A 21860-nucleotide genomic window follows, 5' to 3' on the forward strand; every position below is an offset into this window, starting at 1 on the left:
TTCTATCTATAAAGTTGTGCCGTAAATCATTAAGAGATGAGTTGAATTTTTCGTCATTAGAAATAATTCTCCTGTACTGCGTTGCCTGGCTGTATGGGATTCCATCTTTGCATTGTTTCGGATGACAAGAGGTGTAATCTAGGTATTGATGGGTATTTGTTTCTTTTACGTAAATATCAGTGTCAGTTCCTAGCGATTTATTTTTGGATACCTGTACATCTAAGAACGAAACAGTATTTTATGATATTGTAGTAGTAAATTTGATATTTGGATGAAATGTGTTAAGATCGTCAATAAAGGACTCTAACTCCTCTAACGAATGGTTCCAAATCATAAAAATGTCATCAAGGAACCGTAGCCACAGAGGTGGTTTAACTCCCCTTGAGCGAAGAAAATCCTGTTCAGGTTTTCCCATGAACAATGATGCATATGCTGGTGCCATGGAACTACCCATTGCCGTACCCATCTTTTGTAAATAAAACTCTTCACAGAATTTGAAGTAGTCATTTTCAAGTACAAGTCTTATAAGATGGGTGATTTCGTCAGTTGATAAATTTCTGTCATGTATACATTGTTGTTGTAAAATGATCTACAGGCGTTTATACCGTCATTATGAGGGATGTTTTTATAAAGTGATGTTACGTCTAGCGTTACTAAATATGATTTAGTTTCTAGTTTAATATCCTTCACTTTATTTATGAAATCTGTCGTGTCCTTAACATATGAAGGCAACCCGATCATGTATGGCTTTAATATATAGTCAATATATTTGGAAATATTCTCAGTTGGAGAACTAAACGCTGAAACAATGGGTCTACGAATGTTTGCTGGAAAAGTGTCAAACTCGTCTGTAGTTCCAATGTCTGCAACACATTGCGATATATTACGTTTTATCACGTCTGTAGGATCGTTTGTGCATTTTTCGTAATATTTATCATTATCTAATTGTCGCAATACCTCGTTTTTATAAGCTTCAGTGTTCATAATTACAATTGTATTTGATTTATCTGCTTTTTTAATCACAATAGTTTTATCTTGCTTTTGTTATATTACTGTACAGTTTCCGGTTATTCTCGGACAGCAAGATTTCTTCTGTTATCGCATTTATATAGAAATCTAGATACACATCTCGTCCAGCGGGTGGGGTAAATGACGATTCTTTTTTATTTGAAAAATGGAAAATCGCGTTAATCGTCAATATCGTTTAGTTCACTATCATCAAACTCCGTATAAGTCTGGCTATGAAAATACTCTTTTAGTCTACGTGTAAACTTAAAGATGTCCTCTGCAAGTTTTACCTTATCATGAGATTTAGTTTTTGGGCAAAATTTTAAACCCTTCCCAAAAAGAATATAGTCATCGTCACTTAGCTGTATGAAAGAAAGGCTCTAAACCGTCTTCTTCCCGCTCTGTATTTTCCGTAGCCTCATTTTTGTTTTCCTCCAGGTCTTATTGTCTGCGACTCTGATGAATCTCCTCTGGCGTCGTCCACTTCCGGTGCTGTGACTGTCAGTAGGTCCGCTACAACTTTTGTCAGCATCTCCAGAGTTTTCTGGAGACCGGAAACGTCCGCCAACGTTTTTTTGCCCCGTTTCTCGTGACATCTGTGTAGGTTTCCCTTCTGCCCGGGGCTGTCACGTTTTTTTTTTGCTTCATGTTTTCTGTTTCTTTGTCCAAACAATGTTGTACGGACTGTCGACATTTACCATTACTATCACTTCCGGTTGTTCTCTTCTCCGGTTGCTGTTTAGACGGGTGTTTCCGGTGATTGCGTGGAGTGGGCGGTTTTGGCGTTTTCGGTTTACCCCCTTTGTTTTGTTTGGTGGACTCTTTAAAGCTATGTTGACAACCTTGGTGGCAGATGATGAATCGTTTACATCATCAATAATGATAGCGCCATCTTGTTCGTGGGTTGACCGTTTGTGAAATTCCAACTTCTTCCTGTGTTTACATAGAAGTACCTCTTTCTTTTTTTCTATTTTCTCGTGAATGTCCAAATCAACATCTCGTCATTGTTCATTTTTTTTTTTAATTTCCTGTCTTGTTTCTTCTCGAAGACGGCCATGCTCTGTGGAATGTCCCAGGTGGTCATCGCGGATCCGGTCACAAATATCACAACTTACTTTTCGAAGAAGATCATATACCGATTTCTGTAGTTCTTTTTTTTGTAAGTGCATGTTGTCATACAGTTTACAGCTGTATGCAACATCGCGGTACAAATAAAATTTCTCTGAAATATCCCTAAAAGTATTCTTTAAGAGAATATGTTTTCTTTACATTTTTATCTACCTTTCCTTGATTTGTTTAAAAATTAGAAAGGCTCTGCTTTTCTTAATATTTTCATATGCCATCCCTTAGACCTAGCTCTGTTGGAAAATAGTCGTGGAACTAACCACTATACTTTGTTTTTTCATTATGTTATATCAACTAACATATCGCTGCAAAAGTATAGAGAAGTATTTAATTCGAAGTAAGATCTACGTATGTATTGAGTATTACATAAACACGAACTTTGGTTAGTATCCACAAGAAAGAAATATACAACATTTAGAATGTGCAAAGAATGAGGCATCTCTCCTGTATGCGTGGACAAGTTTAAAATGAACCGATAAGGCATTTACAGTCGGATGAATTCTAAATCGATTTATAATTTAATTATAAGCACATGCCTCCTCTTTTTTATGAGACCATTTTATTAAATGTTTGTCTTTGTTTGAAAACAGAATGTAAAGTTTACGATTTGTGATACGTCGTTTGAAATAACTTATCCATTTTCATACAAACTATTCACAAAGAAACCTTTCTTTAACATTTCTTAAAATAATGTAACTTTGAGAAGCTCTACGTAGCCCAATTGTTTTGTCACCAGATTATTAGAAATTTAGAAAAGGGTGATAAAATTTTATACGTTGCTGAACATGATCATTACTTTTACGATTTCAAATGTCCTAATGATGACGTTATAAAACAGTTTTCCTCGGCTTTCATGGTTGACTGATTCGAGTGTTCCATATCCAGAAATTATCTTCTGGTATTGTTCTTTAAGAAATATATTATCTTAAGCCTCTACTAAAGTTTGCAACGTTCGGCCATATTTTGGGATTTACAAGCCGAGCTAATTCAACTATGTTCAGTGAACATAATCTACACGTTCTGTAATTTGTATCCGAACTATTACATCTTCCAGTTTCCTTTTTCAGTTAAACAGTAATGTTAGTTACGCCTGGTTCGATTCCCGGTCGCGGCTGATATCCCGACTAGTGTACAGTGCTGGGTGATTTCCTTGAATTGGTACCTTTCCAGCAGTATCGGCCTTGATGCTGGGGATGTAAATATGACGCGTACAGTGGGCTTGGCTGGAAATAAATTGTCCCATTCACTTCAGGTGGGGACTTTCGCTGACTACCCACGTTAAACAAGAAACTTTTTTTTTGCCAGTAACCGACATTTGAATAACTTTGTATGATCATGGCTAAAACACAAAGACAAATATAGTGGTTTTGCATAGATTTCTGTCCTGTTTACACGTTCCATAGTGTTTTAAGGGAAGTTTGATATCTTTTGTCTAACAAGATATACACACTGTATCTAGGGAATAAATCGCGCTTCTTGTAGTATTCATATCATGTAACGTTCAGGCACTCAATTTTCACACGCCGTTAATTCACAAAAGGGCAACCAGGTTTAACTGGAAATTATTAAAATATCAAAGTTCAATGAAATATGGAATGACAAGGAAATACCTAACATGTAATCCGGTTAACTCCAATAATGAAAATGGTCAAGGTTAGGTCATACTGTTTCAGTATTTTGTTTCACTCTTAGTGAGAGATATAGAAGGTGTGCGGTGGTTTAAAATGATATCGGTGTTTGAACGATAGCTGGCTTGTCGATTTTATTGTCTGTTCACAGAAATGTCGTTTGGCGTCTGGTCAATTATTCCATGTGTATTAGCTACTACAATAACTCCTGGGGCATCTTAAGTATAAGTATAAGAAATTGATTATTTACTTAAGTATTACTTAGGTAAGAAATTTATTTTACTTAAGTATATTTGTTATTCATAAAACAACTTAATAAGTAATTCTTGGCTTTTATTGTGGACGAAAACATTAAAAAAACAACATTAGTTTCAGACAGATACAACATGCACTATTATGTTTAAAGTGCTTTTATCTGAAAAACAACACTTTAATCGTACTCACGACGCCATTTTGTTTTCTGACTTAAGTCATTTCTTACGTATCTTAAGTTTAAGCTGATTTATTAATAGGACTTAAGTTTTTACTTAGACTTATGCTGAAATCACCACAAACTTAAGTAAAATCATAAACTTAAGTCAAAACTTAAGATGCTTTATGAATACGGCCACTGGTATATAAAGAAATATGAACGGTTTCCAACTATAAACTGTATATCATAACTAGATGAGTAAAACCACTTTGCGGCTGGAGGCATCGAAATGTTAAAATATGAGCTCCACTCACTTATTCGAGACACAAGGAAACTCTAAAATATGTGCCCATTTACCAACTGTATGAGTCTCTGTGATAGAATAATTTGAATACCTTCTCTTTTAAAATATCATATGCCGCACGAAGTACATAGAATTCCCCCAGTTGGGGCAGGTCTGTCATGCTTGAAGCTTTTAAAACTTCCTGTTATTTATATAGATGTATAAACAGAATAATATTTTAATATGTATCAGAATGAGAAAAGACTCAACGTGCGACAACATGTTTTCGAATGTTTTTGGAATAGCTTTTAGTATTTTCGTCTTATTATTGCTATTTAAAGTAACAGAGTCTCAGACTTGGAGAGGTTAAGTACTACTTGCTTCACATATTCCGTAACAAATTTTTTTATGATTTCCTTTTAAATACAATATTTTATTATATACCCATATAAATTCTGTAAAATACGGCTTGTATTTTACAAGTAAATACGAACAGGCAGAAAAAATATATTGTATGTATTTGTATGTGGCTGGACTTTTTCATCAAATATGCATGAGCTGACTCAGTTCTGTAAGTAGCACGCACAAAAACTTCACTCAGTTCTGTTTCAACATCAATAAACTGTTAAAACATTAAAGATTTCGTTCGATAACAAAATAACAAACAAAAAGACGGCGGTATATAATAAAAAGGTCATTATAACCGTAGCTAAATCTGGGATTTTGTATTCGGCTCTCGTGGATTTTGAAAAGTCGGATCAAACTCGGCGCTTGCACGCCTCGTGTGATCCGACCTGTCAAAATTGAAGGATATGACTTTTGCTTGTGCTCGACCCAAAGTTAAGGTTCATGTAAAGTGTTTGAGACTGCCCCTCGGGTGAATCTTCGTTTCATGTTTTAAGACCTCATAGCCCTTTGTTTTTCATACACTGTATACCAAACTGTTCAGAAAGAGTAGAAGTGTCATTCAAGAGAGGTTGTTTTGTTCGGTACAATGATATTTCTCTTATATCACATGTACTTTGCTTGCCCACATTCTGTTTTGTAAAAAATATCAAACTTCTTTTTCAAAAATATTTTGACATTAGGTCTATACTTATTGTGTGCCTAACATATTTCTCCAGGTACTCCCAGTGTTAAAATTGCTACAATACATCTACATTTCAACAAGTTGCAAAAATTGCAAAACGAAAGTGAAAGTAGAGCTGTCAAAATGACAAAATACTCCTATATTTCAGAAAATATGTAAATTAACAGTATTTCAATACTGGGAGTACCTAGATAAATATGTTAGAGACATAAACAAAACATATTTAAAGAAAAAATACTTTTGAAAAAGAAGTTTGATATTTTCTACAAAATAGAACTGTGACGATCGAAGTACATGTAATTTTTGACAAAATACTTATTCTCAAAGAAGCTTACCTTTGTATAATGTATTCCCTACTTCCTCTGAACAATTCTGTGTATTTATAATAAATAGTTACGGTCTTTGAAGAATAAATTTCCAAATTCAAAATTCACCTGAGGGGTGATCTCCAAACACTTTACATGAACCTTAACCGTAAAGCCAAACGTGACAGTGGTGGTGTTATTGTTTATTATCGTGAACATTTTCGCAATGCATTGTTTCTTGAAAATGGAATTATCTGGTTTAAACTAAAGAAAAAATTTACCTGTTCTACTGACGATATTTATATTTGCCTATGTTATATTCCTCCTGAAAATAGTACTGTATATTCCAATGTAAATTCCTCATTATTTGAGTTTGATTTTTTCGAACATTTATCAAATGACATTCGCAAATACAGTGACCTTGGCATTATTTATGTCACGGGGGATTTAAATTCACGCACGAGCCAGCAGCCCGACTATGTCAATGACACACATTTTGACCGCTACATTGATATTTTGCCTAATTCACAAATAACCGATTTACCTGTGCACGTGAATCATGACAAGCAACTATTACGGCTCTAAACTGTTAACTCTTTGTAAAGAATGGTATACTTATTGCCACCGGGCGATTAGAGCAAGGTCTATGTACTTTTCATTCCGTATTTAGAAACCGGTCTGTTCAAAGTACCGTTGACTATTTGATTACTAGCTATGGCAATTTTAAATATATACATAACATGTGTGTATCAGATATACTGGAGTTTTCGGATCCCTGCCCTGTGTTATTTTCGCTGTCGTGCGATATAAATTGTTTGTGTGACAATCGTTATGTAACATTTGATAAAATTGCATGGGATCCTGCGAAATCCGAAGAATTTTTAACGAGTGTCTATAGCAAAACGGATTTATTTGATGGTGTAACTTCTAAATTAACTGTCGGTGAAATCGATATTAAATAGTGTGTTGATGCTTTTTCGAACGTTGTATGTTCAATTTCTTTTGATCATTTTGGGAAAAGCTGCTCCAATAAAAATGTACCAAAAGCGAGTAAATCTGTATGGTTCAATTATAACTATCGTTTATCGAAGTCAATCTTTTTGCGAGCTAAGCGTGCTTTTAATTCAAACGACTCGGAGGTTAATAAACTTCAGTTTTTGAAATGTCGCCCAGCTTCTGCTAAAGCTAAAAGGCGCGCTAAAGCATCATATTTTAACAAAGAAAAGACTAAATTATCTTTATTAAGCAAGTCATCGCCACGGACATTTTGAAAATATATTAATAAGTTCAAACGTAAATCATCTGTTAACAGTGATGTAAGTATGGAAGACTTTGCTCGACATTTTCGTGACATTTCTAATACACCGCATTGCCAGTTCGGCCCTTATCAGTTTAATAGTAGCGCCCGTGATGTAACTGTAAATACTGACGAGCTTGATGTTCCATTCACGGTTAACGAAATTCAGAAAACTATACTTAAAGCGTAATAAAAACTGCGGCCATGATAATATCGTAGCGGATTTTTTCATTGAATCAAATAACTTCATTAGTCCGTATTTGTGTAGTATATACAACTATATATATATAATACCGGTATATGTCCAGAGTCGTAGTCAAAAAGGATTATTGTTCCTATTTATAAAAAGGGGGATAGTAAGGATCCTTCCAACTATAGAGGTATTACTTAAGCAAAAATCTTTTCACTAACATCGAGAAACAGAATTAATAAGTGGTGTGAATATAACAGTGTATTTAATGACTCGCAATTTGGGTTTCGGGATAAGTGCTCAACCGCAGATGCTATTTTTATGTTACATTCAATTATTCAGAAAGTACTTTCGAAAAATAAGAAGCTATGGTGTGTCTTTATCGACTATCAGCGAGCCTTTGATACCGTTATAAGAGACGCTTTATGGATAAAATTGTTGCAGTCAGGTGTTAGTTCAAAAATGGTAACTATGGTCAAGTCCATTTATTATAGTGTGAAATCTTGTGTAAAAATGTCCTCTACAATGAATATGTCTGAGTTTTTTTTATGTTACACTTGGTTTAAAACAAGGAGAACAATTATCTCCCTTACTTTTTATACTTTTTGTTAGTGACATAAGTTCATCTATTGATTTCGACTCACTTACGGATAATGATATTACCTTGCTATCCAGATATCTCATTCTTTTTGCTGATGACATTGTTTTATTCACAACCGACCCAGCTAGTTTACAAGCGCAGACAAACAGTATTTATGAATATTCTTTAAAATGAGGGGTTAAAAATAAATGTTAAGAAAACTAAAGTACATGTATGTGTTTTTGAAAAAAAACGACAAAATCGTGACAATGGTTAAACTTTAGAGATCGTGGATAGTTTTACATATCTGGGTGTGAATTTTACATATATGGGAAATTTGTCGCAAGCTCTAAAAGTATTATCTGATCAAGCGCTTAAGGCATACTATAATCTTTTGTCATTGTTTTACAAAGTCAAGTTTGATATAAAAACTAAGTTATCTCTCTTTGATTCAATGGTTGCACCGATCGTATTGTATGGCGCAGAAGTGTGGGGTGCATATAATTTTAAAGACATTGATAAAATTCATATTACGTTTTGTAAGCGTATACTTGGAGTTAGGCAATACACGCCAAATAACGCGGTGTACGGTGAGCTAGGCAGATTTGCATTGTCAATATTTGCAAAAGAGCGCTCGATAAAGTTTTGGACAAAACTAATGAAAAGTAGGGAATCTCCGCTTTATGATATTTATAGAGACCAATGCTATACTATTACGGGTAACTGCTGTGCTCGAAAAATCCATTCCATTATTGATCATCTCGGTTTTAGGTACGTTAAGGAAAACTATAATATTGAGCATAGTTATCTATCTATCTATTTATACTGCATCGCTCCTCTTTACGAGATTACGTGCAGCTGCGCGCCTGTACAAGAAATTTAAAAGTAGAATGGACAGGAGAGTAAAGGTAATACACGATGTGTACTGCAAGCATGAATACAGTTGATAGTGTTAAAAACAAAAAGGATTTACAGATAAAAGCAGTTTAAAAACAGGTCTATCATGTTCAGCATTGTGTGCAAGTTTGGTCACACCCTGCTTAAACTGGTTCAGGGTGGAGGCTTGCACAAGTTGTACTGGAAGGGAATTCCAAAGCACTATGGTGGCTGGAAAAAAAGTGTACTTATAGTAATTACAGGGAGTGAGGATCTGGGTATAAGAGTGGGGATGCATATGTCTTGTTAGACGGAATGGAGGGCTGACATAGGGAGGAAGTGGTACAGCAACCAAACCATTCACTATTAGAACATAAGGAGGCGTGAATCAGATCTCCTATTTTCAAGGGTACGCCATCTCAGCTGACTTAACATGTTTGTGACACTGCTGTAAGGGGAGTAGTCATGATTAACCCATCGCGCTGCCCTCCGCTGAATCATTTCGATCTGGTGGATGTTATGTTGGGTATAAGGGTTCCAGACGCAGCTAGCATATTCCAGCTGTGGCCTGACTAGGGCTTAATAAGCTACTTCTCGAACTTTTGGGGTTTTGCATGGAATATTTCGCTTAGTGAAGTTAAGTGTTCGGGTTTGGACGTGACTAAATTGATGTGTTATTCCAGTTACGATCTGAGGATATAGTAACCCCGAGATACTTTGCATCAGGAACTGTTTCCAAGACTTGGCCATGGAATGTATACTTTGATTTGAAAGGGTTTTTTGACCTTGTTATGTTCATAACTGTGCATTTTGAGGGGTTAAACTCCATGTCCCATTTACTTTCCCATAACTGTCACCTATTCAAGTCTTGATGGAGGATGTTTTCTTGGGCAGGACTATTTACAGTTAAATAGACAGCAGTATCATCGGCGAATAAACGGACCTGTGAAATCCGATTTTCAGGCAGGTCATTTATGTAGAGTAAGAATGGAAGGGGGCCTAGGACGGAACCCTGTGGGACTCCGGATGTTACTGGAACTTCACCATTCACAAGGACGGATTAGCGCCTGCCAATCAAGAAAGACTTGACCCAGTGCAACGTGGTGCCCTGAACACCATGTTGATGAAGTTTGTACAGAAGTTTCAGATGGTTAACCTTGTCGAATGCTTTAGAGAAGTCCAGAAGGATTAAGTCCGTCTGGTGGCCTTGAATTAAGTTACGAGATAGATCTTCTACAAGTTCGAGTAACTGAGTTTCGCATGACCTTTTCTCTCTGAACCCATGCTGTAGGTAATAGAGGATATTGTTAACCTGGAAATGCTTGGTAATATTAGAGGCTATGATGTGTTCCAGTAACTTACAAAGAATACAAGTTAGGGAAAAAGGCCGGTAATTTGCAGGATTGCTTTTGTCGCCCTTCTTAAACAGAGGAGTGACATTGGCCTTGGACCAGTCAGCTGGGATAGTGCCCGTGTCAAGGGACCTTTGAAAGAGCTTAGTGACTAGTGGTGAGATTTGTTCACTAAGATTTTTAAGAAGAATCGGCTTTAGACCATCGGGACCACATGCTTTGTCTATTTTAAGGGACGAGAGGAGTTTCTGAACACCATTTATGCCGATAGTGACCTTTGGCATTAGGGGATATTTTAGCTGGTAATCAGTTGGTATAGAGAGTAGAGAGTGCACTTTCATTTTACAGAGTTGGCCTAATTTGAGAGGTGACATTGGGGTGAATACAGATTGGAATTGACGATTGAGGATACTGGCCTTCTTTTTGTCACCCGTATGAAGTCGACCTTTTTCTAGAAGAGGGGAAATGCCTTGGGAATCTTGCTTAGCATTTTTGGCAAGGGAGAAAAGTTTCTTGCGAGAGAAGTTTTGACCTGTTTGGGGGTTATCCGGATCATCTTGACATTCAAGGACATAATCTATGTAGCTGTCATGAGCTTGTTTGATATTTTTCCTAACAAGATTTTTAAAATTTATGTAATGTTGTTTGACCTTTGGATTAGTGTTATTTTTGACCTTTTGGAACATCTTATTTCGTTTTCTAATCTGACGTTTAATGCTTTGGGTAATCCATGGTAGTTGGGGTCTTGAGCCTATTCTCTTGGTTGGAATGAATAGATTCATACCTTCAGATAGTACCTCTTTGAATTCTGACCATAGGTCTTCAACTGACCGTGTGTTGTAACCTTTAAACGGGGAAGGGGATTTAGACTTTATGAACTGCTGAAATTTTGACCAGTCTGCTTTTTTATATAAGTGAACTAGGCGGGGTATCATTTTATTGAACCCTGGCTTAACATCTGAGTGCACTTGTACTATATCATGATCAGAAATTCCCGCCATAGTGTTTACATGCTTGACCAGAGTTGGGTTTGAGATGAGGAAGAGGTCTAAAGTGTTGTTTAACCTTGTAGGAAGACTAACCATTTGTTGGAGGGAGAAATCATTTATGACAGAGAGAAATTCTTCATAAATTCTACTGTGAGAGCAGGGGTCCCAGGCAGTTTTGGGAAATTGAAGTCTCCGGCAATGCAAATTTTGCCTTTGAGTTTAGTGACCTTGTCTAAAGATTTTCGAAATTCTGTTAAACTGTCCTCATCCTGTTCATGTGGTCTGTAGTAAGATGCAACGTAAAGGGGCTTAGAACCTACTAATTCCAGTTTTAACCATATGAGTTCACAATCCGTTTGTAACTCCTTCATTTCAGAGACCACTATGTTGTTTTCGACCAAAATGAATACGCCCCCGCCCGCTTGGCTTGTTTTCCTGTCTAATCTGTATGGGGTGTAACCTAGGGAAGGGGGAAATATTTCATTATCTTCATGATTTGATATTAACCAGGATTCTGTACCAAAAATAATGTCCGGATTTTCAGTTTGAAGTAGGGAGTGCAGCTCGAATTTTTTGTTTACGATGGATTGAAAATTGACGATGAGGGTCTTGAGGCCAGAAAAATGGTTATTTTTAATTTGACGAGGACTTTGGGTAGGATGGTGCTCAGTACCTGGGTCGGTCTCGGATAGCAAGGAGTAGCTGTTTTTAGACTCATAGGAGGATAGCGATAAATTTGAAGTTACTTTCAGACTTTTAAGAGACGCATTCGTGACCAGTATATACAGGATTGGAGTGCATCTGTACATAGTATGTCTAAACTTATCTACTTCTGTAAGTTAAAAAAGGAATTTATGTATGATCCATACTTAGACAAAGTGTTAAATGAGTTATCTAGAGTGTATTTAACCCGACTAAGATTGAGCGCACATTCCCTCGAAATTGAATTTGGTAGATATAACGGTATTGATAGAAATAATCGTCTTTGTAAAATGTGTAATCTTAACTGCATTGGGTCTGAATAACATTTCTTACTGTGCTGTCCTAAATATATTGAATTACGTAGGAAACATTTCGGAAATATTTCATGGCCGTCTTTAGGTAAATTTGTCGCTCTGTTATCTTCTTGTAAAATCAAACTAATAAACAAACTTGCAAACTTTGTTAGGGACGCAACTACTCTGCGTGAAAATACTCTGAAATATTTAACTGTTTCGTAATCATATTTGATAAATATTTAATATTTCATGGATCTGCATGTTTATCATGATTTCTCAATTGTATGTTTCGTTGTCTATATTATCTTGTTGTTTGTATGTTTTGTATGTATACTGCCTTTGCTTTATTCCGTGTATATATTATGTAAATGGCCAAAGGCAAAGTTTTGCCGATATTTATGCCAACAAACTTTGAATTGAAATTGAATTGTATTGGTACATATTTTGTTAATTTATGCGATTACTGTTTGCTCCACTTCTTCTATAACAAGTTCTTTTCTTGATTTTTGTTTAAATATTAGACAATATTATTCATATCGTACATCTTTATAAACTCTGATGCTGGAAACTTTTATTTTTTTTCTTAAATATGGTGTGCAAGTAAAGGGACTATTACAGGACAATACAAAATCCTCAACTGGTTAGGGGACAACATTTGTAAACTTTACTGGAAAACATGCACACACGTAAGTATTTTGCCATGTCTATGGTATGGATCCGTACTAAGCGAGATATTTTAATATATTTATATATTTGTTCTTAGTTTTAATACACGTACAAACAATTATAATATGCAACAGGGAAATTAACATAGACACTGTTACATATAATTTTGGGCGACTGATTACTTTAAAAATTGAGAATGGTAGCTACAATTCATTCTTACCAGAAGTATAAAAACAAAACAAAAAATAATCCTGTGAGATTAGAATCTAAAGTTCACATCAAACATAAAGTTGTAATAATATTATTGTGGCTGATTATGTAAAGTTATTCGAGTATCAGTCTATGCATACCGGACAAAAGTATTGTAAAATCTTTGATCTCTATGTGCGATCTTGACGTTAGAGCTAGAGTTTTAGTCACGGCACATTGTCTTGCTTTGGTAGATAATTTTAACAATTCATTTTTAACCATCCACGCACGGCAAAGTTATAGGAGCAGACGGAGGATGTGCAAAATAAAACCAGTACTGGACTAAATATGACAAATCTAAGCTACATTGCTAAGATTATTTCCGTTAGGATTCTACTCTGCTATCGCGAGCCTGTAGGTCTTACTGAAACCAATTGGGTACTTTTCGAATATAAGAGATCGAACGTAATTTATCCTTATATTCCACTCTTTAATACTGAAATTGAATTTACTTATGGTAACATTACAGGTCAAAGTAAAGGCATCTGTATATGTAAAAGAAAAAAATACATGTACATACATACTTGTTCTGACACAATTATATGTTACACTAATGTGCACCATGCAATGACTCGTATAATTTTGCAGATTTTAGTCCAAAAACAAAAATACCGAGAAACAAAATGATGCATACATTGTTTTAAAACTGCAAATACTGACATTTTTTGCCACCATATTTTAGACTTAATGATATTTTAAGGAAATTAAGTGAATATAAGTATCGACGTTTTGAATATAAATTAAATAAGAGTTTATGCCATTTTCGAATAATTTCAGAATTTCTTATGCAGTTTTATTAGGAAACTTTTCATATGTATAAATTTCATTTTTAACCTTTATTTCAACATTTGAATTATAAAAGGAAATAAAAATGTTTAAAAGTAAGAGAAACATATGTTCCCCTGAGCGAACAAGCCAGATAAAAATTGTTTTAAATGAAATATTAAAACATTCATACATATTATTTCTTTTGGCTTGATAAAACAATAATGCGTATGGTTTTTCCTTCAAATTTTTATGACAATCTCAACCGCTGAGATCTTGGATCGAGGTTTAATATCTGTTATTCCGGAAACAACCTCGGTTTTTTTCTTTGGCAAAATTTCAAGCATGTCTTCTTTAATATAAGTATACTACAAATATATCGGTTTTGAAATATGATCAGAAATATCACAACTGTATTAAAAGATCTTTTTATAAACTGCGCAATTCTATTTGGATATTTACCACAAAAAGACTTCAAAAACTTCCTGGTCCTCTTCGATACTTAAAGACGTTGTAAATAAGTCATTGAATGTTGGGCGGCGAAAGCAAAATGACGTTTGGAGTAACTTGTAGTTTTTTGATAATATTTATGCAGGTTGCATTAATAGATTCACAAAACTGGAGAGGGTAAGTTTATTTCTGTGAATTTAGAAGTTTTAATTTACAACACGGAGGTGAGATCCCATTATTATTAAGTTGAAATATGATATATATATTTGGGAGTGTATCAAGGATATTCCTTTTAAATAACAGATAAAGGCACGGTCGTGGGTCTTACAAGTAACTCTTAATCTAATCCAAAAAATGTATATGAGTTGTATGCGAATTAACGATTTGTGCAGGAATTATCGCACAAATTTACACAGGTACCTGTCCTTTCCTTTGCCTAAAATATCCAAAGGCGTATTTGAGTATCCTCCACCATAAAAATGGAGAGTCAGTGTTTGTCTTTCAGACCTACAAAGGTTTCAACTCTCCGAAATATGGTACACCCTGAATTATTGATTATATCTTACCGAATAACGGTATTTTATCTATCTTTCTATCAGGTAACTTGTAAAACTGTATATATAAATATAACAGAAACGTATATAACTAGTCTTGACATAGGGGAGGAATGATACCTGATCCATGATATTAATGATTTAGTTAACGGTTTAATATATGCATTTTAATTGTATTATGAGTATTATGCTGGCTGACGATGGATTGTGAAATGAGTATCAGATGAGCATTGTTTTCTTACTGTTTTAAACACCTTTTGGACCCTTTCAATTGTTTCTTTATTATATAATTTTTATTTGTTTATTGATTCATCTTACTGTCTATTATTGTCTGAGCGACTTAAAACATTGGTAAAACATATTTCTAGCGAATCATGTGAAGTACAACTCTTTTCGTAAATACGGACTTTCTCTCTGAAACAAAAATTGAGGCAAATAGTCAAATATTAACTTAATTGCCTTCTGAAGTATGATTAACTATGTAGATGCATTCTATACATTTTTTAATTTTAATATTTTACACACTTCCTTCTGTAAACTCCGTCTAGTTCGTTGGGTCCTCAAACGACAAAATATATTCCATTTTTTGTGTTCAAATTCAAATCGGGTGCGCGACGCCATATTCCGAAAGTCGTGCACTTGCAGATCTGGTGTGTATTTGTCAAAACATCTAATAGCCAGAAGTACAAAATTAATATTTGGCTTTAAAGGTATTCAATAAAATTTGTAAAAAGATCCTTGGAAACCATTATGCAAATAATGTAGTGTATCTCTGGAAATAAGATAACACAATAACTCACAGGTGTTTGAGCTCAATCAATAAAATGTAATTTATAAGCAGGTTAGATCTCTTGAAGAAATCGTAGATTTCTGAAAGAGATCCAGGTTTCGGTTTGATTTTATGAACGGCGATTTCGAAAACAAGTGATGACGGTTTGTTATCAGTTAAAAATCATTTCAAAGAAAGAAATTTTTAATTTTAAAGGAACTTACGTAACCAGTCACAATTTCAATTACACTACATATTTTAGACAAAATATGCTTGAGCAGTTTTGGTATTCTTCCATTCTGTGCTCAGCTTCTATTTCTATTTTGTTAAATGATTGCAAACCACCTTGCGTCACTGTCAAGCATTTAAGTAAGCACTGTATACATACGCATAAAATAACATTGACTTTTAACGGCATGTCTAAGTCACTCAACATTACACGATGTCAAATCAGAAAAAAAAATGTTCAAGATTTAAAATCGGCAGCTTGACTATATTTAATGCATTATATATTATATGCACTGTAATTGAGAATTAAATGCTAGTGCAATGCATGGAATTGCAAGAAGTCACAATGTGGTTAATACTTGTAAAAAAGAACAAACGATAGTATTCAATTCTTATATTTAAATGTGTATGGTTGCTTGCTATAATAAGTGGTTTAATTTCTAGGAGTATCGGAAAATCCAAATTCCAGAATATCGATCTGTTCGACATCTAAACAGAACGGCAACGTTCAGTTTTTATTTGCCTTCCGATAAAAATACAGCTCCTGTTTTCTATCTAGAATCTCGTTAAATCTATATTCGTGTCGATTCAGTTTTGATCTTTACCCTCAGCGAAATTTGTAAAAGCTATAATTTAATATTCGTTTTGAAATTTTGGCGTCATATTTTGAAAGAATTTTTTGGACGACGCCATTTTCTTCATTTTTGTAAATGTCGTCAGATTGCGCGAAGGGTCGTCCTTGTTCTTATTGCAAGAATGTTGTTTATACGAAAACAAATGTTTTTTTGCTTTCCATACAAGATATGAAGTGAATGTTATTTACGGTATACGTTAAAAATAGATAATAGGTGGACGGATAGCTCAGTGGTTTGCACACTGGCCTTCCAATCCTGAGGTCGGGGGTTCGATCCCCGGCAGCTACTCGGGAATTTTCAGAAACGCTTTTCAGTGTTTCCCACCCAACTAGAGGTGTACTGGTCAGGAACCCAGGCAATCCTTGCGTGTATCAGTGCTATACACTGGGCACGTTAAAGAACCAGGCTGTCTATTCGCAACGAGCTAGGCTAAGTTAGCCGGACAAGCCTGTATCTGATTTCTGATCTCTCTGTCGTGGGGGCTTTGTCTCACTCTGTCCCTCTGGTCAGATCGCTCTGTGTCTGTACTAGTAGAGGATGAATTATGCGCCCTGTGTGGCTGCATTTGAACTATGTAAAGCGCCTTTGAACGTGAAATTGATCTAATCATGAAAAGGGCGCTATATAAATCTGGTATAATAATAATAATAATATTATTGAATTATTACGAGTATTTGTCACGCCGAAGGAAGAGCATCAATTGTGAACATACACTGGCTCGTAACTGCAACGAATGACTCGCAGCCAGTCCTCAACAGCCCATTTACATTAATCATGTTTCTACAAAGTGGTATCCGATATTATGATCTAACTAGGAATTATTTTTCTGTACTTTTAAGCGTATTCATTGTACTCTGTTAAACATTCAAAAAGTATAACCGCGGAATTTCACAGTTACTGACAGAAGAATGTTTTCCGTCATAGTTTAAGAAGCAGACTTATGCTTTGTAAATTAACTTATGTAGGAGTATACAAATTTTATAAGAATAACACTCATCCATACTTAAACACCATAGAGTAAAAGAAAACACGATGGTTTTGAGAAAGATTGCAAGGAATGGAAGGAAAATTAAGACTCTCTATACTTGGACTAGACCAGCGTAGGCCTGTATTTGATTTGGTAGGGACCAGCCTTTAGGTTAATGACAATCTTTTCCACTTTCATTCCAAAATTGATCTCTAATAATAATGTAGAGCTAACATTGTTTTACAACTAACTGCAAACCTCTCTTGTGTGATTTTTGAGTGATAAATAATTTTGAGCAATCAAATGACGTTGAAAAACGAGTTCCTGTCAGCCAGTGCGTTTTGTTTGCTCCCGGCGAAAGTTCTCAGATCAATTCATGTGGCCGTAAAGCTCGATTCTCGAGCTAGCAATTATTTGCAGATATGCATCTTCAATACTTAAATACAAATATGATTTGACATCTTCTCGAGTACAAATACGGAGCAAGTGCATTTCAATTTTCAGTGAGATTTTATAGTTTATACGCATTGAAGAAGACATTTAATCGAAATATATATATAATTATAGTTCTTGTTTAAAATTCTAAAAATTCCCCTTCAACGTTTGGGCAAATCAAAATTTCCCTACTAATACCGTAAAAGCCGTTGTAAATTCCAAAAGAAGCCAGCCGTATAGGTAAAATTTATTAACACGCTAATATATTATATTTCAACTAGAAATAAGATCGTAACTTCCTTGTCAATAAAAGTCCAGCATTATACTAGACTGAATTGACTGAATTTTTTCAAACACGTTTTCAACAAGTATAACAAGTAACAGCCACAAAACAAATTAGAAAAGTTGTAACTGGAAACTTAGTTTTCATGCTGCTTTCATATCCGCAAATTTGAAATTGAAGGTTTAACGTGAATGTCTTCGCATTGTTGAATTGCTTTTATGTTGTCAAAATTTAAGATCTTTGTTTAAATATGCATCTATAAGAAATAGTTCTAAAAAGAAAGCCATTCGATTGATTTTTTTAAAAATATTATTTCTTGATATCGGTATGCAAGAAAAAGATTCTGTCACTGGTTATATAGGCGCAGATAGGAATATCCGGCTCTCGGATAACTGTTAAGGCGGTAACTCGGTAGGAACCTCGTTACCGCCTAAACAGTTACCCTCGAGGCCGGAAATTCCCAGCTGCACCTACAACCAGTGAAAGAATCTTATAGTAGTCAACCATAGTACTAAATGCGTTGTATACGTACACACCGATCGCACGACGGTACTAATATTTTGTGTTGTTATGTCCTACTCTTTCTTGTTTAAGCTAGAGTATCTGTAAGGTCATATTATGAAGTGAAAGACTAATGAAGAATCGGAAAATATCAGACAAGGCATGTACATCCTTCGATCGAAATTCTTAAATTAAAGGGGGACCTAATTATGAGAAAATGAAAGTCTTTACTTTACGTCACCTGTCCTGTGAGGTCATCCAATGTTGTCAAAGACTTGTGCGAAGTTTGAAAGCGTTTGGACTAGCACTTTCGTATGAACGGACTACCATGCAAATCTTTCTAGACATAAACGCCATCAAAAGCTTGACAACAATATTTTGCTATTAAAAAAATCAAATCGACAATGGTCGCAATGACATGGAGCTCAGCATTAGAAAGGAAACAAGCTTCACCTTGCTCATACACTCACGGCGATGGATATCATCAGGAATGAGATGTCGAGAGTGTTTGTCTACGCAATTCCAATCATTATGCCTACAAATGAATACAAACATGTATCCAGTCCCTAAAATATTTCCTTATTTTTCCAGTATTGAGATCCTAATGGCATTCGTCTCAAATACGCAAGCTAAGGGGAGCGGTGGTCTAGTGGATAAGGTATCGGCCATTCAATCCAGGGGTCGTGGGTTCGAGCCCACTGGGGTCACGATCATAACTTCTCATATAACACCAGTACTGGTTTTTCCAGGGAGCGGACTCGAGAGGGGTTCCAATAAGCTTGAAGCTTTCATCATAATCGAGCTAAAAGAAATTAGAGTAAACTAAATACGCAAGCTTCAAAGTGCTCATCTGGCTCAGTTACCCAATGTTTCTCTGCCTGTTAAGCTCGTTTCTGCAAATAGGGAGAAACGATTGATGCAATATTCTACTTGAGATAGATTGGTCCTTTGCATGTCATTGAGCTCTTTTGTTCATTAAAGATGGCCGCGGCCTTTTGGGGCAATATGGCTTTTGTACGGCAGCTTTCGATTGGTCACTTTTCATAAACGAAACGCTATTTTGTTTTAGATAGCTAATTGAAGGAAAAAGCTTGGAGCCAGAAAATGGAGATGTCAGTTCTTTACATAGTAAAATCCTATCGTAATACCGTCTCGCCGAGGCGAGCCAGCATGACTCATTACTCTCATAGTCCCAAGGTGAGAATATTAATCGAAAGATAGACATGTTCTTAATCCATTTTAACCGTAAATCAGCGTTAGTAAGTTGTAAAAATTGTCCTAAAATTGTGCCATTTTTTTCAGCGTCAGCGACTGTCTTAATACTCAGACATGAAATTTGCTAAACAAAACGACGTTCCCTGTAAGCTTATAAATACGTCAGATTATTACAATCAAAGAAGCTGATAATTCTTTTTACATAAAGTCCCAAGAACGCCAGGTCTCTATATACTAAACATCTAAAGTTTCACCCTAGTATGGATTCTGCACCGCATTTTTTCTTTTCCTGTAATTTATATCGCCTTAAAAATATGTTCATAAAATTTGTAAATGTCATTATTATCTGATCCTTTAACTGATAGCATTTAATTAAAAAGTAGAATCAAACATAATGTGCTTTTTACAATACTCAACATTAAACACATATTCTTGTTTTTGAGGTCAAGTCTTTGAATTCAAATGTGTGTTGTTTTTTTCCGGAGTATGTTTGGTCAGTTGTAATACTCCAAACATACCATCAATTGACCAAATAAAAGCCATTCCACATTATTGGCATACGTGATGATATCATACCGTTTTAAGATATCATACGAAGTCTGGCTATAAGGTAACTTATCCCCTCTGTCTATCAAAACATGAGAATGGATTGTGTAATGCCCTACCAAAGTTCTAAAAAAAATATCAACAAAATTATCATCCTCGCCACCATTAACAGCAACAAGACATAAACATTTTCTTTGCCGGAAAGATACGTAAACTAGAAGTAGTAACCGGAACATAGAACTTTCATGCTGTTACCAATCTACAATGTTTTGCCATTGTGCAATTTTATTTGTAATCCAATGAAAACACCATACTTCTCATTTTTTTCTTCGCTTTAAGTTCCATAAAATGACTAAAAACCTTTACTACTTTATAATAAATTCATTGTACGTTTTATGGACTGACTTTCAAATAGTGAAGGTTTTTTTTTATCCTTCATAGAACATACTATGAATTGTTTTTAATATGGGTTCAAAGTACTGAATATTCATAAACATGCGTGGGCGTTAACTTTTAGCTGTTTTGTGCACCTGCTCAATGTCATTAAAGGTCATAACCTGAACATTAATGAGGCAATAACGTAATTATGCATGACAGTTCAGTGGTCTTAAAATGTCAATTCATGACTAACAAAACGTATATGATTCAATCTAGCTTTTATCGCAAAGTTATAATCTCATATCAGCTTTAAAACTATATTTACGGAGAAATGAAAGTATATTACCTCAGCTATATATTAGGTTATTTCTGTTAATTTTATTGTAAAATGTTCATCTCGCTGTACCTATTTTTCTACATTTAAAGAGAAATGAATGTAAAATCTTACCTCGACCTAGATTATTCATGTTAATTTTATCGCAAAAAGTTAACTTTAAATCTAGCTTTTTAGAGAAATGAAAGCAAAATCCTACCATTCCCGTTAATATCTTAGATGAAAACATGAGACAAAAACTGTTTCACATGTAGGTTTTACACACTGAGTGACGTAGGCGTAAACTTTCCCACTAAATGTATTAATTTTCATCTCATCGCGGGCGTTCCCGTCAACGTTTCTATTTGCAAAGAACATAACTGATGAACACTTATATACCTATTTAACACATACATTTTATGACATCCTAAAATGTTTCATTGAACCTATGCGATATTCGTTCTATATAAAAAAAAACAACATTATATTTTGCGACAAGCTGTTTGCATTAATAAATGAATTCTCTAAGAAGGGGATTGGTCTATAATCCAATTTGATTTCGATGCAACAGAAAATTTTACGCCCGATTTCAATCCATATGTATTTATAAAAGTTTGGTTTAATAAATTGTATGCATGTCTGAAAGGTGAAAATTGTGTTGAGACATGTGTTACTGACTACCTAGCATATTTTTTGTCACTATTTGATTTTGTTTTGAAAATCTACCGGTTGTTATCTAATTAGAAATCAACTCTTGACTTCTTTCGTAAAGA

General features: G+C 34.9%; 1 protein-coding gene across 9 annotated transcripts in view; it reads left to right on the plus strand.

The window, feature by feature from the left end:
* Nucleotides 1-21860, plus strand: part of LOC123532684 (uncharacterized) — a 167823-nt gene that overhangs the window by 40292 nt on the left and 105671 nt on the right. The window contains exon 1 of one of the 9 annotated variants that reach the window (XM_053518478.1): nt 14315-14440. The exons of 7 other annotated variants lie outside the window; for them this stretch is intronic. In XM_053518478.1, the coding sequence (XP_053374453.1) occupies nt 14343-14440 (98 nt within the window). In that variant the 5' untranslated portion in view covers nt 14315-14342. Of the gene's footprint in view, nt 1-14314; nt 14441-21860 lie in introns of those variants that run through there. One more of the 9 variants, XM_045314216.2, reaches the window with a different exon arrangement.

The sequence above is a fragment of the Mercenaria mercenaria genome, chromosome 11 (assembly GCF_021730395.1).
Source record: "Mercenaria mercenaria strain notata chromosome 11, MADL_Memer_1, whole genome shotgun sequence".
Classification (NCBI taxonomy): domain Eukaryota; kingdom Metazoa; phylum Mollusca; class Bivalvia; order Venerida; family Veneridae; genus Mercenaria; species Mercenaria mercenaria.